This window comes from Excalfactoria chinensis, chromosome Z (genome assembly GCF_039878825.1).
Source record: "Excalfactoria chinensis isolate bCotChi1 chromosome Z, bCotChi1.hap2, whole genome shotgun sequence".
Taxonomy (NCBI): Eukaryota; Metazoa; Chordata; class Aves; order Galliformes; family Phasianidae; genus Excalfactoria; species Excalfactoria chinensis.
The window spans coordinates 9,058,677-9,074,035 of NC_092857.1; the positions used below are offsets into that span (position 1 = coordinate 9,058,677).

The 15,359-nt window shown below is 44.3% G+C and overlaps 1 protein-coding gene across 1 annotated transcript in view; it reads right to left on the reverse strand.

Moving 5' to 3' along the window:
- Positions 1-15,359, reverse strand: part of CCBE1 (collagen and calcium binding EGF domains 1) — an 88,865-nt gene that overhangs the window by 21,954 nt on the left and 51,552 nt on the right. The window contains exon 3 of the mRNA XM_072360172.1: positions 2,662-2,714. Within this exon, the coding sequence (XP_072216273.1) occupies positions 2,662-2,714 (53 nt within the window). The remainder of the gene's footprint in view (positions 1-2,661; positions 2,715-15,359) is intronic.

Below are 15,359 nucleotides of genomic sequence, written 5' to 3' on the forward strand. Positions count from 1 at the left end.
CAGGCTTTAGGAAAATATGATGCACTGAAGTAAAAAATATTTCTACACACACTTCAGTGAATTCAGGAACGACAGTGCAACACAGAAGGTTGCACCAAGGAAGTTTCTGAAACAGAATCAGTAAGGAAAGAGCAGATCTTATGAGCATTTGTCTGCCATGGTGTCCTTTGCAGTGAGTTAGCCTGAAGACAAGAAACCCAACTAACAAACCATTGGTAGGGAGCTTGCTCTCCAAAGAAGCTGTTTCAGACTACAGCTCTACTTTAACATCAGCAACGCTGTGAGACCTGCTTGGAGCTGTCAGTTTCTGAGGCAAAGAAGACAAGAACTATTTTGGTAAAAGGGCAAGGAGCTCATTTTGACCTGATTTCTGGCCAAGTAGAGCACAAATCAGGCACACGGAGGAAACTCCTCTGTTTCCTAATTTTCATGGCTCCCTGCTCTTGCAACTGAAACCTATAGAGAGACACTGAGTCCAAAGCCAACAAAATGCAGGACACAGCAGCATGGACTCGTTCACTGGGCTGCACTGATATCTACTTTTCTTCAGAGATGAGGGAGAACAGGATAGAAAGGAAAGACATAGACAACCCTTTGGGGTTGGAAAGAGTGTGTTCAGACAGCAACTGCCTAAAGGAAGGCTGGTGGACAAGGAAGGAGTCTAGCCCTTTTCCATCCCCCCTCTCTGAAGCCACTGCTAAACCACAGAGAAGATGAGGCTGGAACTATTTCTCTGAGCTTTACTTGCCAGCACTGGATTAAAAGGTGTAGATGTGCTTTAATATGCTCACATCTGCAATGTATTTATGTGCCTGTCTCGAGATATGCATTTCATACAGCTCCCTCCTCCAAGACTGTGCCAAAACAATGTGCAAAGAGCCAAGTGATGTATTGTAACAGAATAAATGAAGGATGTGCTTCACTGAATCATGTGTCTCTTCACTACATCGAAGGCCCAGATTGTCTTGGATGTTAGAGCAACTGCTGTGGGTACTGGAGTTCAAGGCAAAATATCTATTGAGCTGAAAAGGGTGTGAAGAGACTAAGAGAGAGCAGCCACAGCCAGCACAGAAATTCAATGAATGGCAGAAACTCAGGTTACTGAGATACACTTAATAGGCAGGATTAAGTAAAGTCAGTGGGTACACAACGATTCATAATCACCTAAAGCCTCAAGAGATGAGAATTAACCCCCCCCCCTATAATTTATTGCCATGGCTCTCACTTTATTTTTGCTCTCATTACTTCTTCTGCTGCATTCATTATATTTAATGAAAATAACAGCATATAGAAGTGTTGCAATCAATATGAAAGCAGGAGGCCAGGCTGCAGAACCCTGGCTTTCTTCCACCCTGAAAGGATTCAGGGTTTCTTCCTCCTACACACAGACAGGGTTGAACAAACCCAGCACAACTCCCAGCTCCAAGTGCCCATCCTCACACTGAAGCCATCATCTCACATTGCTGAGACAAAACTCTGCAAAACCACAGACCAAGGTCACAATGCCTTTGTGAGCACCTATAATGCCCAACCCTACCCATTTCCATGAGCATATGTTGGCACTGTGAGCCATTACTCCTCATGCAAGCAGCAAATGTAAAAATCCTATTTTTAGAATATGGCTTTTAATAGTTTTTGCAAGCAGTCCATGAGCGTTTCCAGCCAACAGCAAAGATACAAAGGAAACAAACAAACAAACAAAAAAGACAGTAGGACAGGAGTTTGGTTTACGATCCCTGTTGTCTGGAGGCTGAAATCCAAAATACAGCTGATGTTCCAACATTGTTCATTTCCCACTTTTCTTTTTGAAACATCACCATCTCAAACTGAGACAACACCACCCACCCGCTTAACCTGTTTTTTGGAGGAAATGAGGTTTAATGTCTTACTGTCTCTGGCCATTTGCTTCTGCATGGCTGCTCCTCCTCTCCTACAACTTCAGAGCCAATTTCACCCAAGATGAGCAAAATATGAGGAGTGATGGCTGCTCCGGCTGGGCCAACCAGGCAGAGGTCTCCACCATGGTTAAGGCAGGCAGACCTCAGCCTTTTTCTTAAAAGAGATGTGCAGTTAACCACTTCTGAGCACTGGATCCCAGCACTCTCTTTGAAAAGCCTCTGGGCAGCCTGTCAGGAGGGCAGATTTACTCCTCACTGTGGCATAAACCACCCCAGGCAATTCCCAGTCCCCATGCCCACAGAAGAGGCATGGTATGGTGATGCTTTCTCCTTGGTGCCTCCAGAAAACAGGTCATAAAAGCAGGACTAACTCACCTGGTCACCCCATGCATTTCCAAGCCAAATCTCCCTTGCTAGACCACAGGGGGAGCGTGAGCTCCTGGATGCACAGACTGCTCCTGCATGCACAGCCAAGAGCAGCATGCGGCTCTGTGTTTGCACCAGGTCCTGTTACAAGATGTGTGCAGCCACATGTACTCGGGGAGGATTAACGCTTGGCATGTTGAACAAAACTTTTGGAAGATGCTGATTTTTTTATTTTCATGACAGTTTCTTGGAAACATTTCCCATGCTGATGCATGCGGCACAGCCCAGGCTGTGGTTGTATTAGGACGCTCTCCCAGAAAGCAGTACAGAGAACAGAGCACACAGAGAAAGACAAATGCACAGGGACAGGAAAGGTAAGAACAGCAAAACCACATACCTTCGGGGATGCACTGTCCAAGAACAAACTTATAACCCTTACAGCATTTTTTCCTGAAAAATAAAACAAATGAATAAATAATCCTGTTCTCTAAGGGTTGATGCCTCTTCTAAAAACAATGGCAGATAGGTTATTGTTACGGATGTGATGAACCAAACCAGCAGAGGATGCTGAGCTTTTCTCAGTACTGAGGAACACAAGGTGGGAAGCCACAACTCAATCCACAGTATCTATGTAGCTCTGCACAGAGAACTGGAGAGGATCACAGACATCTGAAAATCCCGCTTTTCCCTGTTGAAAGGACACAGCACACCTCAGTGCTGTCCTCGCACACAAGCCAGGTCGTAATTTTCTTGATACACTGAAGGGTGTTTTCAAACATCTGTCATTACAATGTAAACTTGCAGAAAGGGGTAAGGCTCAGCTCGGAGTTCAAACAAGATAAATATTATCAGTCATTTCTCATCTTTTAATAAAACTGGAAGGTGATAAGTGAAATATATAGAGTATTTCATTTGCAGTGAAGAAGTGCATTTTATACGAGCAGGAGGCCAAACTTACGGTGAAGATTCAGTAGGATCAGACCCTTTTAGTGTGCCTATGGTATGAACAAAGCCTAAGTGATGAGAAGTTAAATGAATTTGTTTGCACCAAGCTGTGATCAGCCGTATCAGCCTGTTTTCTTTCTAGGCAGCACACTAGAGCTGGGTATTGGAGTCTCTTATCGCCCCAAGAGCTGCTGGCTGCAGGGGGCTCAGTGACCTTCAAAGGGCCCCAAGTGGTGATGGCTGGGACTTGCCAGAGAAGCAAGCTACCATTCAGTGTGCTATTCAATACATCAACATGAGATTCTGGAGGAAAAAGCCCACGTATTTTACAAATTCACCATTTTTTATGCTTGCGGATCTGCTGAAATATCTGAAAACATCCATTTGCTCTTATCCTTTCACTCAATAACTTACGTCAAAGAGTGCTAAAGCCATGGCAGTCAATGACACAACACTCCCTACGACAATCTGCAGCCATCACAAATCATCATTATGTTGAATATAAATCAACTGTCAGTTGCAACTGACCACTTAAAACAAACAACGCGTTACTCCAAACTATGTAAAAACAAACTTTGGCTCCATATTTTATCCGCTTCCAAAGATTAGCTGGAATATAAATTATGCTTAATGAAGGTTGAACATCTGAAGAGGAAGCCTCGCTTTGTTATGCAAACAGTGGTCCCTCATTAGACTTTTCTCCAAACACTGCTGTGAAGTTTTATCTGCAAGACAAACAAATGCAGGAGGAATGGGTTCAAAGGTGCACCGGGGAGGCTGTTCATACGCCACGAGCCATGCCGATGGTTTTCCAAGTGCACATTCGTCTCCTTCTGTCTGCAGAAGGAAGGGAGGCTGATAAAGAGAGGGCTGGGAGATGGGAGATGAGGACCATGAGATTCTGGGCTGTGGGTTGTGACAACTGAAACAAAAGAAATAGGAGCAACAGCTGTCACCATTTCTTCCCTTCTCCCTGGGAATTCCCACCTAGTGCCCAGGCTGAGGTCCCTGAAAAGCCACGGTGTGCCTTGGGCAGAACATGCAGAGCTCAGCGTGTGGCCTGCTCCTGCGGAGGGCTCGTGGCTGGGCACTTTGCTGGAGCTGCCCCTCTCCTCTCAAATCACCCAGCTTTCGGTTTTCCTATTGTTAAATTGATTAACTGATATGGAGACCTAGAAATATTTTCTCCAAACACCTGATACTTTTTTTCTACACAATGAAAGCTTTAAATCACAGCAAAAGAAATGTTACAGAGGACGGATGCCCTGTTCTCAGGCTTACGCTCCAGAAGATAATTCCCCATCACACTCAGTTCCCAGTTCAGGACTATGGATCTCTTTGAGCACCGCCTGCTCTCAGCAGTGAGTTTTAGCCATCAGCATGATTTTGCCAAGGAAACTGCCACTTTAGGGTTAACTCAGAGGAAATACAATACACCAATACCCGTTTCCCTGAACATGACTTCGCAACCTTGGGATTCCTGCATGCTTTCCACATTCCTGAGGAGAAATCTGTCAAAATGATGGACACATGTGCTGATCATTAGCAAAGGCATTTTAATAGCAATACTCATTTTCAGACATCCAGCTGCAGGTTGACATGTCTAATCAACGTTGCACGGCAGCGATCTCATTACGCAGACTGCAAGGAAAGAGAGGGTCCCCACTGATAATTTTAGCTACTGAATAACTTTCAGCTCAGCAGTTGCTAATCAGCCGTGCATGTGGGCATGCAGCAAACACCAACACATACACAGCTGGGCAAGAAGACCAGTCTCTGAAGTACGGAACCATGGGAAAATTAAGTTGCTTCATTAACGTTAAGGCTCGTTTCTGAAAGGAGGAACCCTGGACTTTTACAGCTTTTAACAGGGAGTTTCGGCTGTTGGAAGGAGGAGAGTGTCCCAACAGGTTTTGGTTTAGGGTCAAGTGTTTTATACCAATAAACACATCTGGGAGGATATCACTCTCTTGAGCTTTCCACTTGTCCTTCCTGTGCCCAACACACCAATGCACTGGCACAGCCCCCAGCTCCACGTAGCTGGTTGATAGCATCGCCCCAGACAGGCAGGAATGTGACTTTATTATGCCACTGCTTTATTAAATTAGCTTATCTGGGTGCTATCAGCAGTAATTCAAGCAGTGCAGACCAGGAACCCTTCCCATAATTGTTTCCACCTGGTGCAGGGCTGCCACCACCCGCAGCCCAGCTCTTGGTCTGTGCTGGGACACCAGTGGCGGTGCCACGGAGACTGGGAAACGCTGAGCCAGGAAAACACAGCTGTGGGAAAGAGGGAAGATTTTGGGCACTGTCACAGCTGGAATATACTGGAAGTGCAAATAATGGCAGGATAGCAATTGAAAGAATTGAGAATTACCCTGCATCTGTCAATAGTAGAGTGGCAGTGACTACAGAGCTTGACTTCAGCAGAAGAGATTGAAAAAAAAAAGAAAATAAGGGTGGGGGAAAAACAGAGAGAAAGGTAGGAGTGGGAAACCCAGAACTTCATACAATCTCATTTATTTATCACTTCAAATGAAAATAACATGTCAAGGAAGTCCTTGCTAAAGATGTCAAATGCATGGATGCATTTAATTGCAGTACGTGGACTTTGTTGGAGAGGCTCCTTGTTGGGCCTGCCTTGGTGTTGTGTTTCATCATCCTGACTTGCGGAAATACACAATGCAGCAAAAATGCAAATAGAAAATACAACAGTTATCTTCCCGGAGACGATCAGCTCTGCAAGAAAGTCAACAAGGTATCTTAAAAAAAAAATACCCTCTCCCCTCCTCCACCTTTTTTTCCCTGTATGTTACACAGAATTTAAATGCCAGCCAGGTCTGTCTGTCAAAACACGTATGGACAAAACCCATCTGCAGTGCGGATGCATTTAGGCAGAAGCTCAGTAGCTGCATGAAGTTTTGCCACAGTTCACACAGAGAGTAGATTTATGGCAAGATGGTGTAAAACTGAAGCAGCGTGCTTGATTTTTGTTTGCCTTTCCGTGGGATACATACCGAAATCTTGAGTAAGACAGGATGGCCTTCCTGCAGACGCTCACTCAGCACACACTTTGCCACGATTTCCAGACTTAGCCCTTTTTCATAGTTTTGTAAAGAGATTGTTTATGTTCACCCCGAGTGCAAGGCAAGATCTGACACCAGCCTTACTGCCCCCAGTGAACAGCACAGGGTACAGTGCACGTCTTGCACTGCCTAGGTGGTGCAGTATCGCCTGTGAGCACAGTAGGCATATATGTGCTGCTCTATTTCTCTTAATGAAGAGAATAAAGCAATATCTGCCCAACCAGCCACAGAGACCCACCTTCACCAGCAAAGCTGACGCTCAGACCTCTGGGTGCAAATCACTGCAGGCACGTAAGTGGTTTTTCTGGAGCTCAGATATCCAGTAATTGTGTGAATCTCGGTCATGTTTCTCACTAGCTCCTGCAGCCCAATAACTGTAATCATACATCACTGTTCTCTTCTTAAAAAGAAAAAATCAACCCCACAATCCTGCTATCTGCTTTTTGCTCAGCTCTGGTTATAAGGACAGATGCAATAAATGGAGTTCCATTCTACTTATTGTTAATGGGCAGTCCTTGATAAGATATACAATTCCTGGGCTCCTCTGTTGTGAACGTGAGCCAGGAACCAGATCCTCTTCTGGCAAACACCTCTGCTGAATGACTCTGGGGACCTGTGCCAGGTCTTGCCCGGGGCAGCTCTGGTTGATGCTTTTGGATGCTCTCAGACATGACCTCTGGCTGCTCTTTATTGTAGTGTATTGTTTATGGACTCCCCTTGCAGCTGCTCCAAGTGCTGATGTATGTCATCTTTTTTACGGTCAAGGAGAGTTTTTATAGAGCAGAAACGGCGGTTCCTTTCTCAGAAGGGACCTTCCATATAGATGGGATGATCCACTGTGTCTGCAAAGCTCTCTGTTTGTGAAACTCATTTCTCTCTGAAGCAGTGCAAAATGACTTGAAGGGGTGCAAGAAATGCTTCACCCTGCATGGGTAATGGTGGGTCTTGGAGAGCTCCACACAACTGAAGAATGCACACAAAGCAAAACAGCAGAGTTTGGGGGAAAGGTGGCCAGCAGTCCTCAGAGTTCATCCCATAGGGATTACTTCAGGACTTTTCAGTGCAGGGTAAGTTTTGGCCGATCGCTGTCCTTTCCTAGGTTTCTAAAATCACAGAACATTCTGAGCTGGAGGGATCTCACAAGGATGACTGAGCCCAGCTCCTGGCCCCAAAACCAATGTCTGAGAGCAGCATCCAACACTGCGTGAGCTCTGGCAGCTCAGAGTCATGCCCACTGCCCTGGGCAGCCTGTTCCATGCCCATCACCTCCTGGGGCAGAGCCTTTCCCTAACTCCTGTCCCTGTCCTGGCACAGCTCCATGCTGTTCCCTTGGGCCCTGTTTCTGCCACCAGTGACTTCAAAAGGTAATTACCTCCGTGGACACTGGGAAAGTCATTTCTGATGCATTTTACATAGATGAGACCATCTCACCATAGCTGGTTCCCTCAGCACTGAGGTGTACTCTCCTCCCTTTTCTCTTGGATTTTGATTTTTTCTTTTTCTTTTCTTAATGCAGAGGAATGCTCATGTGGTTTGTTGCTAGACAGCGTGACAAAAATAGCAGAATGATTAAATAAAAGACTTTTGATGAGACTCATCTGCTTAGCCTCAGCTTTATATACATGCTGTCAGCATTGTCTTACGCTCCTTTCTAACAAATTTCTTTTATTGTTTGGCGTTGACCCAAGAAAATGATTTTGTTTAGTTTCAGGGATGAAACTGGAATGGATTTTTGCAGAATCAAACTGATGTTTGACAGGTGTGAAACTTGAAGGGAAGAAAAAAAACAAATGAATTTAGTGCGAAGATGGCACGGTTTGCATGCAATGTATAGTCTGATGAGCTGAAAGAGTAAATAATGCAGCGGTCTAATGAGCTGGAAGAGTATAACACATCTTCACAAAAACATTTTATTTCCTGCTCAGCTTACTGTGGGGGACCTGCTTCAGCAGGAGTTGGATCAGATGATCTCCAGAAACGCCTTCCAACCTCTACGATACTGTGATTCTGTGCTTTGCATTTGTTAATACAAGCATTCTCCTATATCTCAGTTAAAATGATCTAAAACTAAGCCCGTATTTTAAAACAACTCACCGCTTTGAGATTGAAAGCAAAAAAAAGTGAGCAAATGGCTTTTTTTTTCCATCCACCTCAAGACTATTTGCCAGATTTCCTCCCAGCCCCATAAACAGCACCCCCTGCAGACGGTTCATGTTCAGCAATGGATGGACGCAAAGGTGAGCCAGAACACAGGACTGCTGGGCTAGATGGACTCAGTGGTCTTTTCCAACCTTAACGCTTCTACCACTCTGATCATAGCAGATCTATCTTGCTCCTTGGCTCCCACAGCTGTCATGTTGTGGCTCGAACTCCTGACCAAATGCCCCTGAGAGAGAGATGCAGAGCAATAACTTCCTTTAGAAGGAAGGCAAAGGTAGCACCGTGCTGCAGGAACTACGCTGGCTGGTGGCAGGGCTTGTGCTCAGTTGCCAGAGTCAAACAGCAATAAATCTCTGGCAAGCTCTCAGACTGAATGCAGTCCAACCCAGTCCCATTTATGTAGTATCTATCATCAACATGGTCATGAAAATGCTGCATTAGCAATGTCTAATAAATGTGTTTTGATAAACAGTGAAAGGCAAGCACATTCTCTGCATGCGTGCACAGAAAAGCTCATCACAGAAACTAATGCAAGGAGGTAGGTTTCTAAAACTAGTTCTCCAAACAGGACTCAGGGAAGCTAGTAACTTGGTCTGTGTTTGGGTGGGTTCAGGGTTTGACTGAAGTCTGCTCACCCCATAGATATGTCAGCCACCTATGCCCACGGGCACACACAGATATAACCACAGCTTTTCATGTGAAATACGTATCTGAGAAACAATTTTCAAGTATAAGGGAAAATTTGTGATGGTTTTTGAAATTCAGCTCTGGGAAGGAAGCAAGCAAATAATCCCAGCTCGTGATTTTAATAGTCTAGGACTGCACAGAGCCAGGCACAAAGACATCAGCTTTTAGGAAAGTCAAATACCATGGAAAATAATTTAGGAAAGATGCAGTTGTGAAAACCTTGTTCTCTACACTGGTTACCCATGTCGAGATGACATCAACACAGCGTGGGTGTCATGGTGACCACTAGGTATGGAAGCTCTACCTCATGCTGAAGGGACAGGGAAGGTTTAGATTGGATGTGAGGGGAAGTTCTTTACAGAGAGAGTGGTGAGGTGCTGGAACAGGCTGCTCAGAGAGTCTGAGGATGCTCCAGCCCTGAGGGTGTTCAAGGCCAGGTTGGATGAAGCCCTGGGCAGCCTGGTCTAGTATTAAATGTGGAGGCTGGTGGCCCTGCCTGTGGCAGGGGTTTTGGAACTTGGTGATCCTTGGGGTCCCTTCCAATCCAAGCCATTCTATGATTCTAGGACATCTCTTGACATACAGTTACAGAGGATGTACCATTTTATGACAGATTAATGGGGAAAACACAGGCACAAAGGGTCACTAAAGCAAGACCTCTTGTGTTTGTGATCTCCAGCGTGGACAGGGCAATTTCAACAAGACTGCATCGCACAGGCCTGGTCCCCATCATGCACTATTTGCTTCCTCATAGTGCATAGGAGAAGTAAACCCAACATTCCACTGAGTACTCTGGTCTTTCCCACCTGGTGATGAAAACAAAATCAAACAGGACACTGCTGTGCATGATCTGAAATCTCACAGATAAATCTTCTCCAGTTTGACTTCTGAGATGTGCTCGAGCTTGTCTCTGTTTTTCTCTGACCACCTCAGTGCCTGAAAGTTAAGGGGCAATAAACTTTCACTTCTCTGCTTTTATCAAAGCCAAAAAGCTGACAAATCAAATGGCTGCAATCCAAAAGTCTGTTTCGCCTTGACAATAAACACTTTTTTTAAAAGGAAATCACAGTAATTAGCAACAACCTTTCTGTTTCAATGCAAGAAAAAGGTTACAAATCATTTCCTGAACACTCTCTATACCATCTAACAGCAAGGGTTATTAAATGTCTCCTGTCTTCAACACACACGCTTTGTAAGACTGAAAAAGAATAGCCATCTAATTTTATACTCCATGAATCACATAAGGGTGCTTAACAACCACTTATGGAAAAGGGTTTTTATCCTTCCAGTACTGGCTTAGAGTCACAAAGGGCATGACCCTGCTTCAGCTTCAGCCAAGGGGATTTCTCAAGTCAAGACTTAAGCCATCTTATAGGAAGCAGACAGAAATCCAAGGCAAAAGAATCAGCATAACATTAGAAGAATAGATTCGCAGCATAGAAAGGAACCCACAGAAAGCACCTGATTCAAGGAGGGTTTGATGCTCAGAAGTCCTTCCAGATGGATGTCATCAAGTGTGGAGACTGTCTCACCTACCCAGGAGCTTCAGCACAGAGCCACTAATTGTGCATCTTTTCCTTTTTACCTACCTACAACCCCTCCTGCTGCACTCACAGCTCTGGTCACATATCCTTTTGTTGTGCACTTCTGACAAAGGTCTGGCTTTCCCTTCCCTACAGCACTCCATTAGGTAGCCCCAGTGCTCGCTCCTCTTCAGCTGGGCTCCTCTCCAGCATGATGTGCTCCAGGCCCTGCTCTACTTTTCTGGTAGGTATACAGAACTGTAGGTGACCAAATCAAACACCACCACAAGCAGATATTTGTAAAGACATAGTAAAGACATGGGAAAACAGACAAGTCTGAACAAGAAAGAAGAGGATTAAAAAAAAAGAAGGAAGAGAAAAGAAGTGATTTGCAAAACTGTGATGGGATTGCAGCTTCAGCCCCCTCCCATTGTCTTATCTTTCTCTTCATTTTCACAGTAAAATTTTAAAGGGGAAAATAAAAAAGAGAGAAAAGTAGTAGAACTTGAATGAAAAACAAACAACGCTATTTGTCACGAATGTACTTTCAGGCAAAAGAGTGGGCCAACTCTGATTTCCATCTAGGCAACAAGACCAAGTCAAAATTGTACTTCTAATATGCTTTCAACATCATCAGCAGCAATGGAATTAACTTCTTAATGTAAGCCCTTGGAAATCTCTGTAAGACACTAAAAAAGATACTATTTCAAGAGCATTTCATGGATCCAGATGTTTCTCTCCTCTTCCCCTCTCTTTTATTGTTCCCACAGAAGACCTTGTAAAAGCTGAAACTGCTTATTAAGTACACAGACTTAATGAATTGGACAAGGAAAGGAATAGTTCTTAACATAACATGATCGTAAGCCAGATCTATGTTTGTTGTCTACAGATATGATAGCAAAATGCTCTCTACGTACAGAGCAGCCTCAGTTAGGATAGGATCTGTTTCCATCAGCCGCTTCTAGTGTGTGGAAAAGATTTGCTTCTAAAAGAACACAGTATGAAACTGCTGAATTATGCAGTGGCACTGCACCACAGCCACAACACCAAGGATTATTTTTAGAGGCACACATCTGCAGGTTATTTTTTGCAAGGCAGGGAAGATGGAGCAAATCCTGAAGCAATTCACTCAGCAGACAAACATTGCTGGAGCAAGCTGTTATTTATATGTTGTCACGAGAGCACTTGGTATCTGCTGCTGCTGCTGCTGGGATGCAGCACGGTGCCCGCACTGCTCTTGTCTCATTCAAGGCTTGGAAAGTTCATGAAGCAGTGTATTGATGTGGCACTTTGGTTAGCTTCTCTGTTAAAAATGGCAGGCGCTGGGTTGTAATCCAGCACTTCTTCCTGCCAACAACAGGGCTGCAGGGACTGCAGCGTGGTGCGTGCAATTCGTGCCATACCCTCCACCCAACGGTGCATCCCACACTTCTGTAGTTCATGAGCAGGCTGGTGTCAGGAGGCCATTCTTAAAAATAAAAGCAAAATGTTCTGAAACTTCCTTCCACTTCTTCACTACGCTCTGCCCCACACTCAGCTCAGCTTGTGAGACAGAGGCTGAACTTGGTGTCTATTACCCATCAGCCACATACTAATTGTATGAGCAACCATGTCGTCTCCTAACCCAGCAAACCGCAGCCCAAGCACACTTCCTATTGCCTAATTTAACTCTGACACCAGCTGCTGCTTCCCCCCATGCATTCCGCGTATGAATGCTGGAAGAGGATCTCAGCCCAGAATAACCTACTGAGGTTGAACTCATGGTTTTTATGATGACATGCAACAAATCTATTTTGCCATATGTTTCGCTGGAGGTTGCAGCCACCCACCCTGACTGCTCACTGTTTGCATGCTCATCACAGCCATCCTTTGACCTCCAGCCCCAGCCTTCCCTCCAATCCACTGCACCAGAACTGGGGATGGGCTCTCATGTGATGCCTGATGGGACAAAGAGGCACTCTTCTTTATTTCTTTCATTTAGGAAATATGCAATGGATGAAAAGAGCATGAGGAAAAGCAGAGATACAGGAGGGCTGCTGGAATGGAGACCTGAAGGCAAGAAAGAAACACCTCTGGGACACACAAGGGACAGAGGGGCAATGCCACAAATCCAAGTCATCATCAGACAGGCAGTGAGGAGATCCTGCAGTGGTGGGGAGCACTTGTGACCGGGGGGTCTCAAGGCTTCTGGCTTCTGGGAAGAAACTTGCATAACTTCTCACTGCTTGATACTGGAAAACAACAGCGAGCCCCCATGCCACCCAGCTTTAAAAACGTTACATCCTTTACTCATCTAAACAGACCAGCACTGTGAAAGGAAAACTGCGTGGTCAGGATCTGTGACCTTGCCAAACTCGCGTTGCCTGGGAAGAAAGAAGTGGTGTTAGGTGAATTAGCCTGAATGAGAGAAAGCAAACCATAAGGACTTGGCCCAGAGTGCTGTGTGTGGTGAAGGTATGTGCTTCACCTGGAAAATGTATTTTCTTATTGCTTGGTAGCAATAAAAACTGATGAACTGATAAGCTTTAATTTCACTTCACATATTAAAAAATAAATGATGACATGTAAAGAAATAGAGCTTGGCATTCTCCTAACAAGCTGTCCAATTTTAATATTCTATTGAGATGTATGCAAAGTAGCAAGCGATGCTTCTAGCTGTCAGTTTGATATCACTGGTACAAAAACAGACCCCTTTAAATGTATTTTTAAAATTAATGAGTAGATTAATTAATTTGCTGTTGGCTTGCAGCATTTTTATCTATCCTCATGTTAATTAGGCATCACAAGTGAAATATGGTCATGTCTTCATGTCTGATTATACTGATACTCCCTGTTTCAAATCCAGTGCAAACCAGGGCTGAGGCTGGCAGACTGGTTCCAGTTACAGGCAAATATGATGGGATCATTGGAACAACCCTCGCATTTCAGCATTTCAGTACAACATCCATTTTTGCTGTCTGAATTTCATGCATTTCAGCATGAATGGCTTGTAGACCTGACCAAGTGTGGAAGCTGTGGTCGTGGCCTTGGCAGAGTCACCACTCACAAGCAGTGGCAGATTCCACATGGATGGACTACTTAAATCCATTGGACAGTCACAACCCCAGTGACAGAAGAGAGCTGTCACCTCCACCTAAAGCAAGCTTCTGGTCTTCTGAAGTGTTTTTTGCTATGACCATTGTTACATTTTCAAGTCGAAGCTTTACTTTAGTAAATATAATGTAGACCAACTGCAAAAGAAGTCTCTGAGACAAGGGGGTAATGCACTTTTTCGTCTGATTTGCCCTAACCAGCATGATGTTGGGTAACAGTCACTTTAGCCTTCCCCAAGTTAATCTTAGCTCTCCCTCATAAGAACAGGTTGTCTTCAAAAAGAGCTATCCCCAGTGAAGGTCATGGTGCTGGTCTGCGTTACCCTTCAGAGACAACATTAAATTAAGACCTGAGGTTAAAACAGTATCAGCAAAGACAGCATTACTATTACGGACTTCACACGTCCTTTCCTCTCAGAATATACAAATTGCATCAGTTTGTTTTGCTGCTGAATTCCCTCCAGTTCATTTCTATGCAGCACCTGTGAGATGCCTCCGAGCCACAGTTCACACCAATGCATTCATTGGAAGTAATATTTTATGCAGAATAAAAGGAACTGTTTTGTTCCCTACGCTGTTCACAAGTTGGTTTTTTATTCCCAAAGCACTCAAAGGAAGAAAACTGAACATTTTTACAGCCTGAGATATCAATCTGATTCTACAAAGTTGTCTGAAAGTGTTATATTATATCTGGCACACTCTATTTGGAGTAAAAGTTTGGCTCGTGGTGTAAAGCAGACTCCCCCAGACACATACATGGAAAGCCTCATACTCCAAACTGAAATGACTATCACCCACATTCCTCAGGAAAATTCACCTCTTTGTTCTGACTTTTCCCCCTTTTTCTACCTAATGAAGTGCATTTATCACTACTACAACCCAACAGGCACAGTGTGTATTGCAGTCTCACCATCTGCACCACTTACATTCCTAAACACGGAATCTCAGCCAGATGTCTGACTTATCTCCAAGGCTCTGGCTTTGGGCATATGGTTCTTATTTAAATTAATTGCAATACTAGCAGAAATCCAGTATCTATTACCCATCACGACAGCAGATAATGATTCAGAATAAATTTGTTGAGCCTTCTATCATTGCTCACACAGACCCTTCTGTGGATGAGCTGCAATAACTGAAGGCAAATGAAAGGCAGGTAAGATATGCAGAATACATCACCCCAGATTAAGTTTGCAATTGCATTATGAGCAGAAGAGTGAGCCCTGCTCAGCAGGAACCAATGTCATCACGTACAGGAAGTCAAGAAGTGGAAAACAATCTTACTCGCTCCTACTTACACGTGGAGCTGTGGCCCTTTCTGAGAACTCATGTGGTGATTTCTGGCCCGGAACCCTGTGCTTTCCCTTCAAATAAAACCTATGCCTTCATTTAGAAATGTGTAGTTTTACATGTTTTTCTCTGACTGGGATTTCTGGAGCTCTCCGCATGTCTAATTATTACTGGTAGTGGTAATAATATGTTTTCACTTCCATTATGTTAACCACTGGAGTATGAGGGCTGTAAATAGAAACTAAGCTCAACATCAAGAGATGTCCAAGAAAGCTGATTGCTCCTTTCTTAGCTTTCTCAGACTGTTCAGTTAAA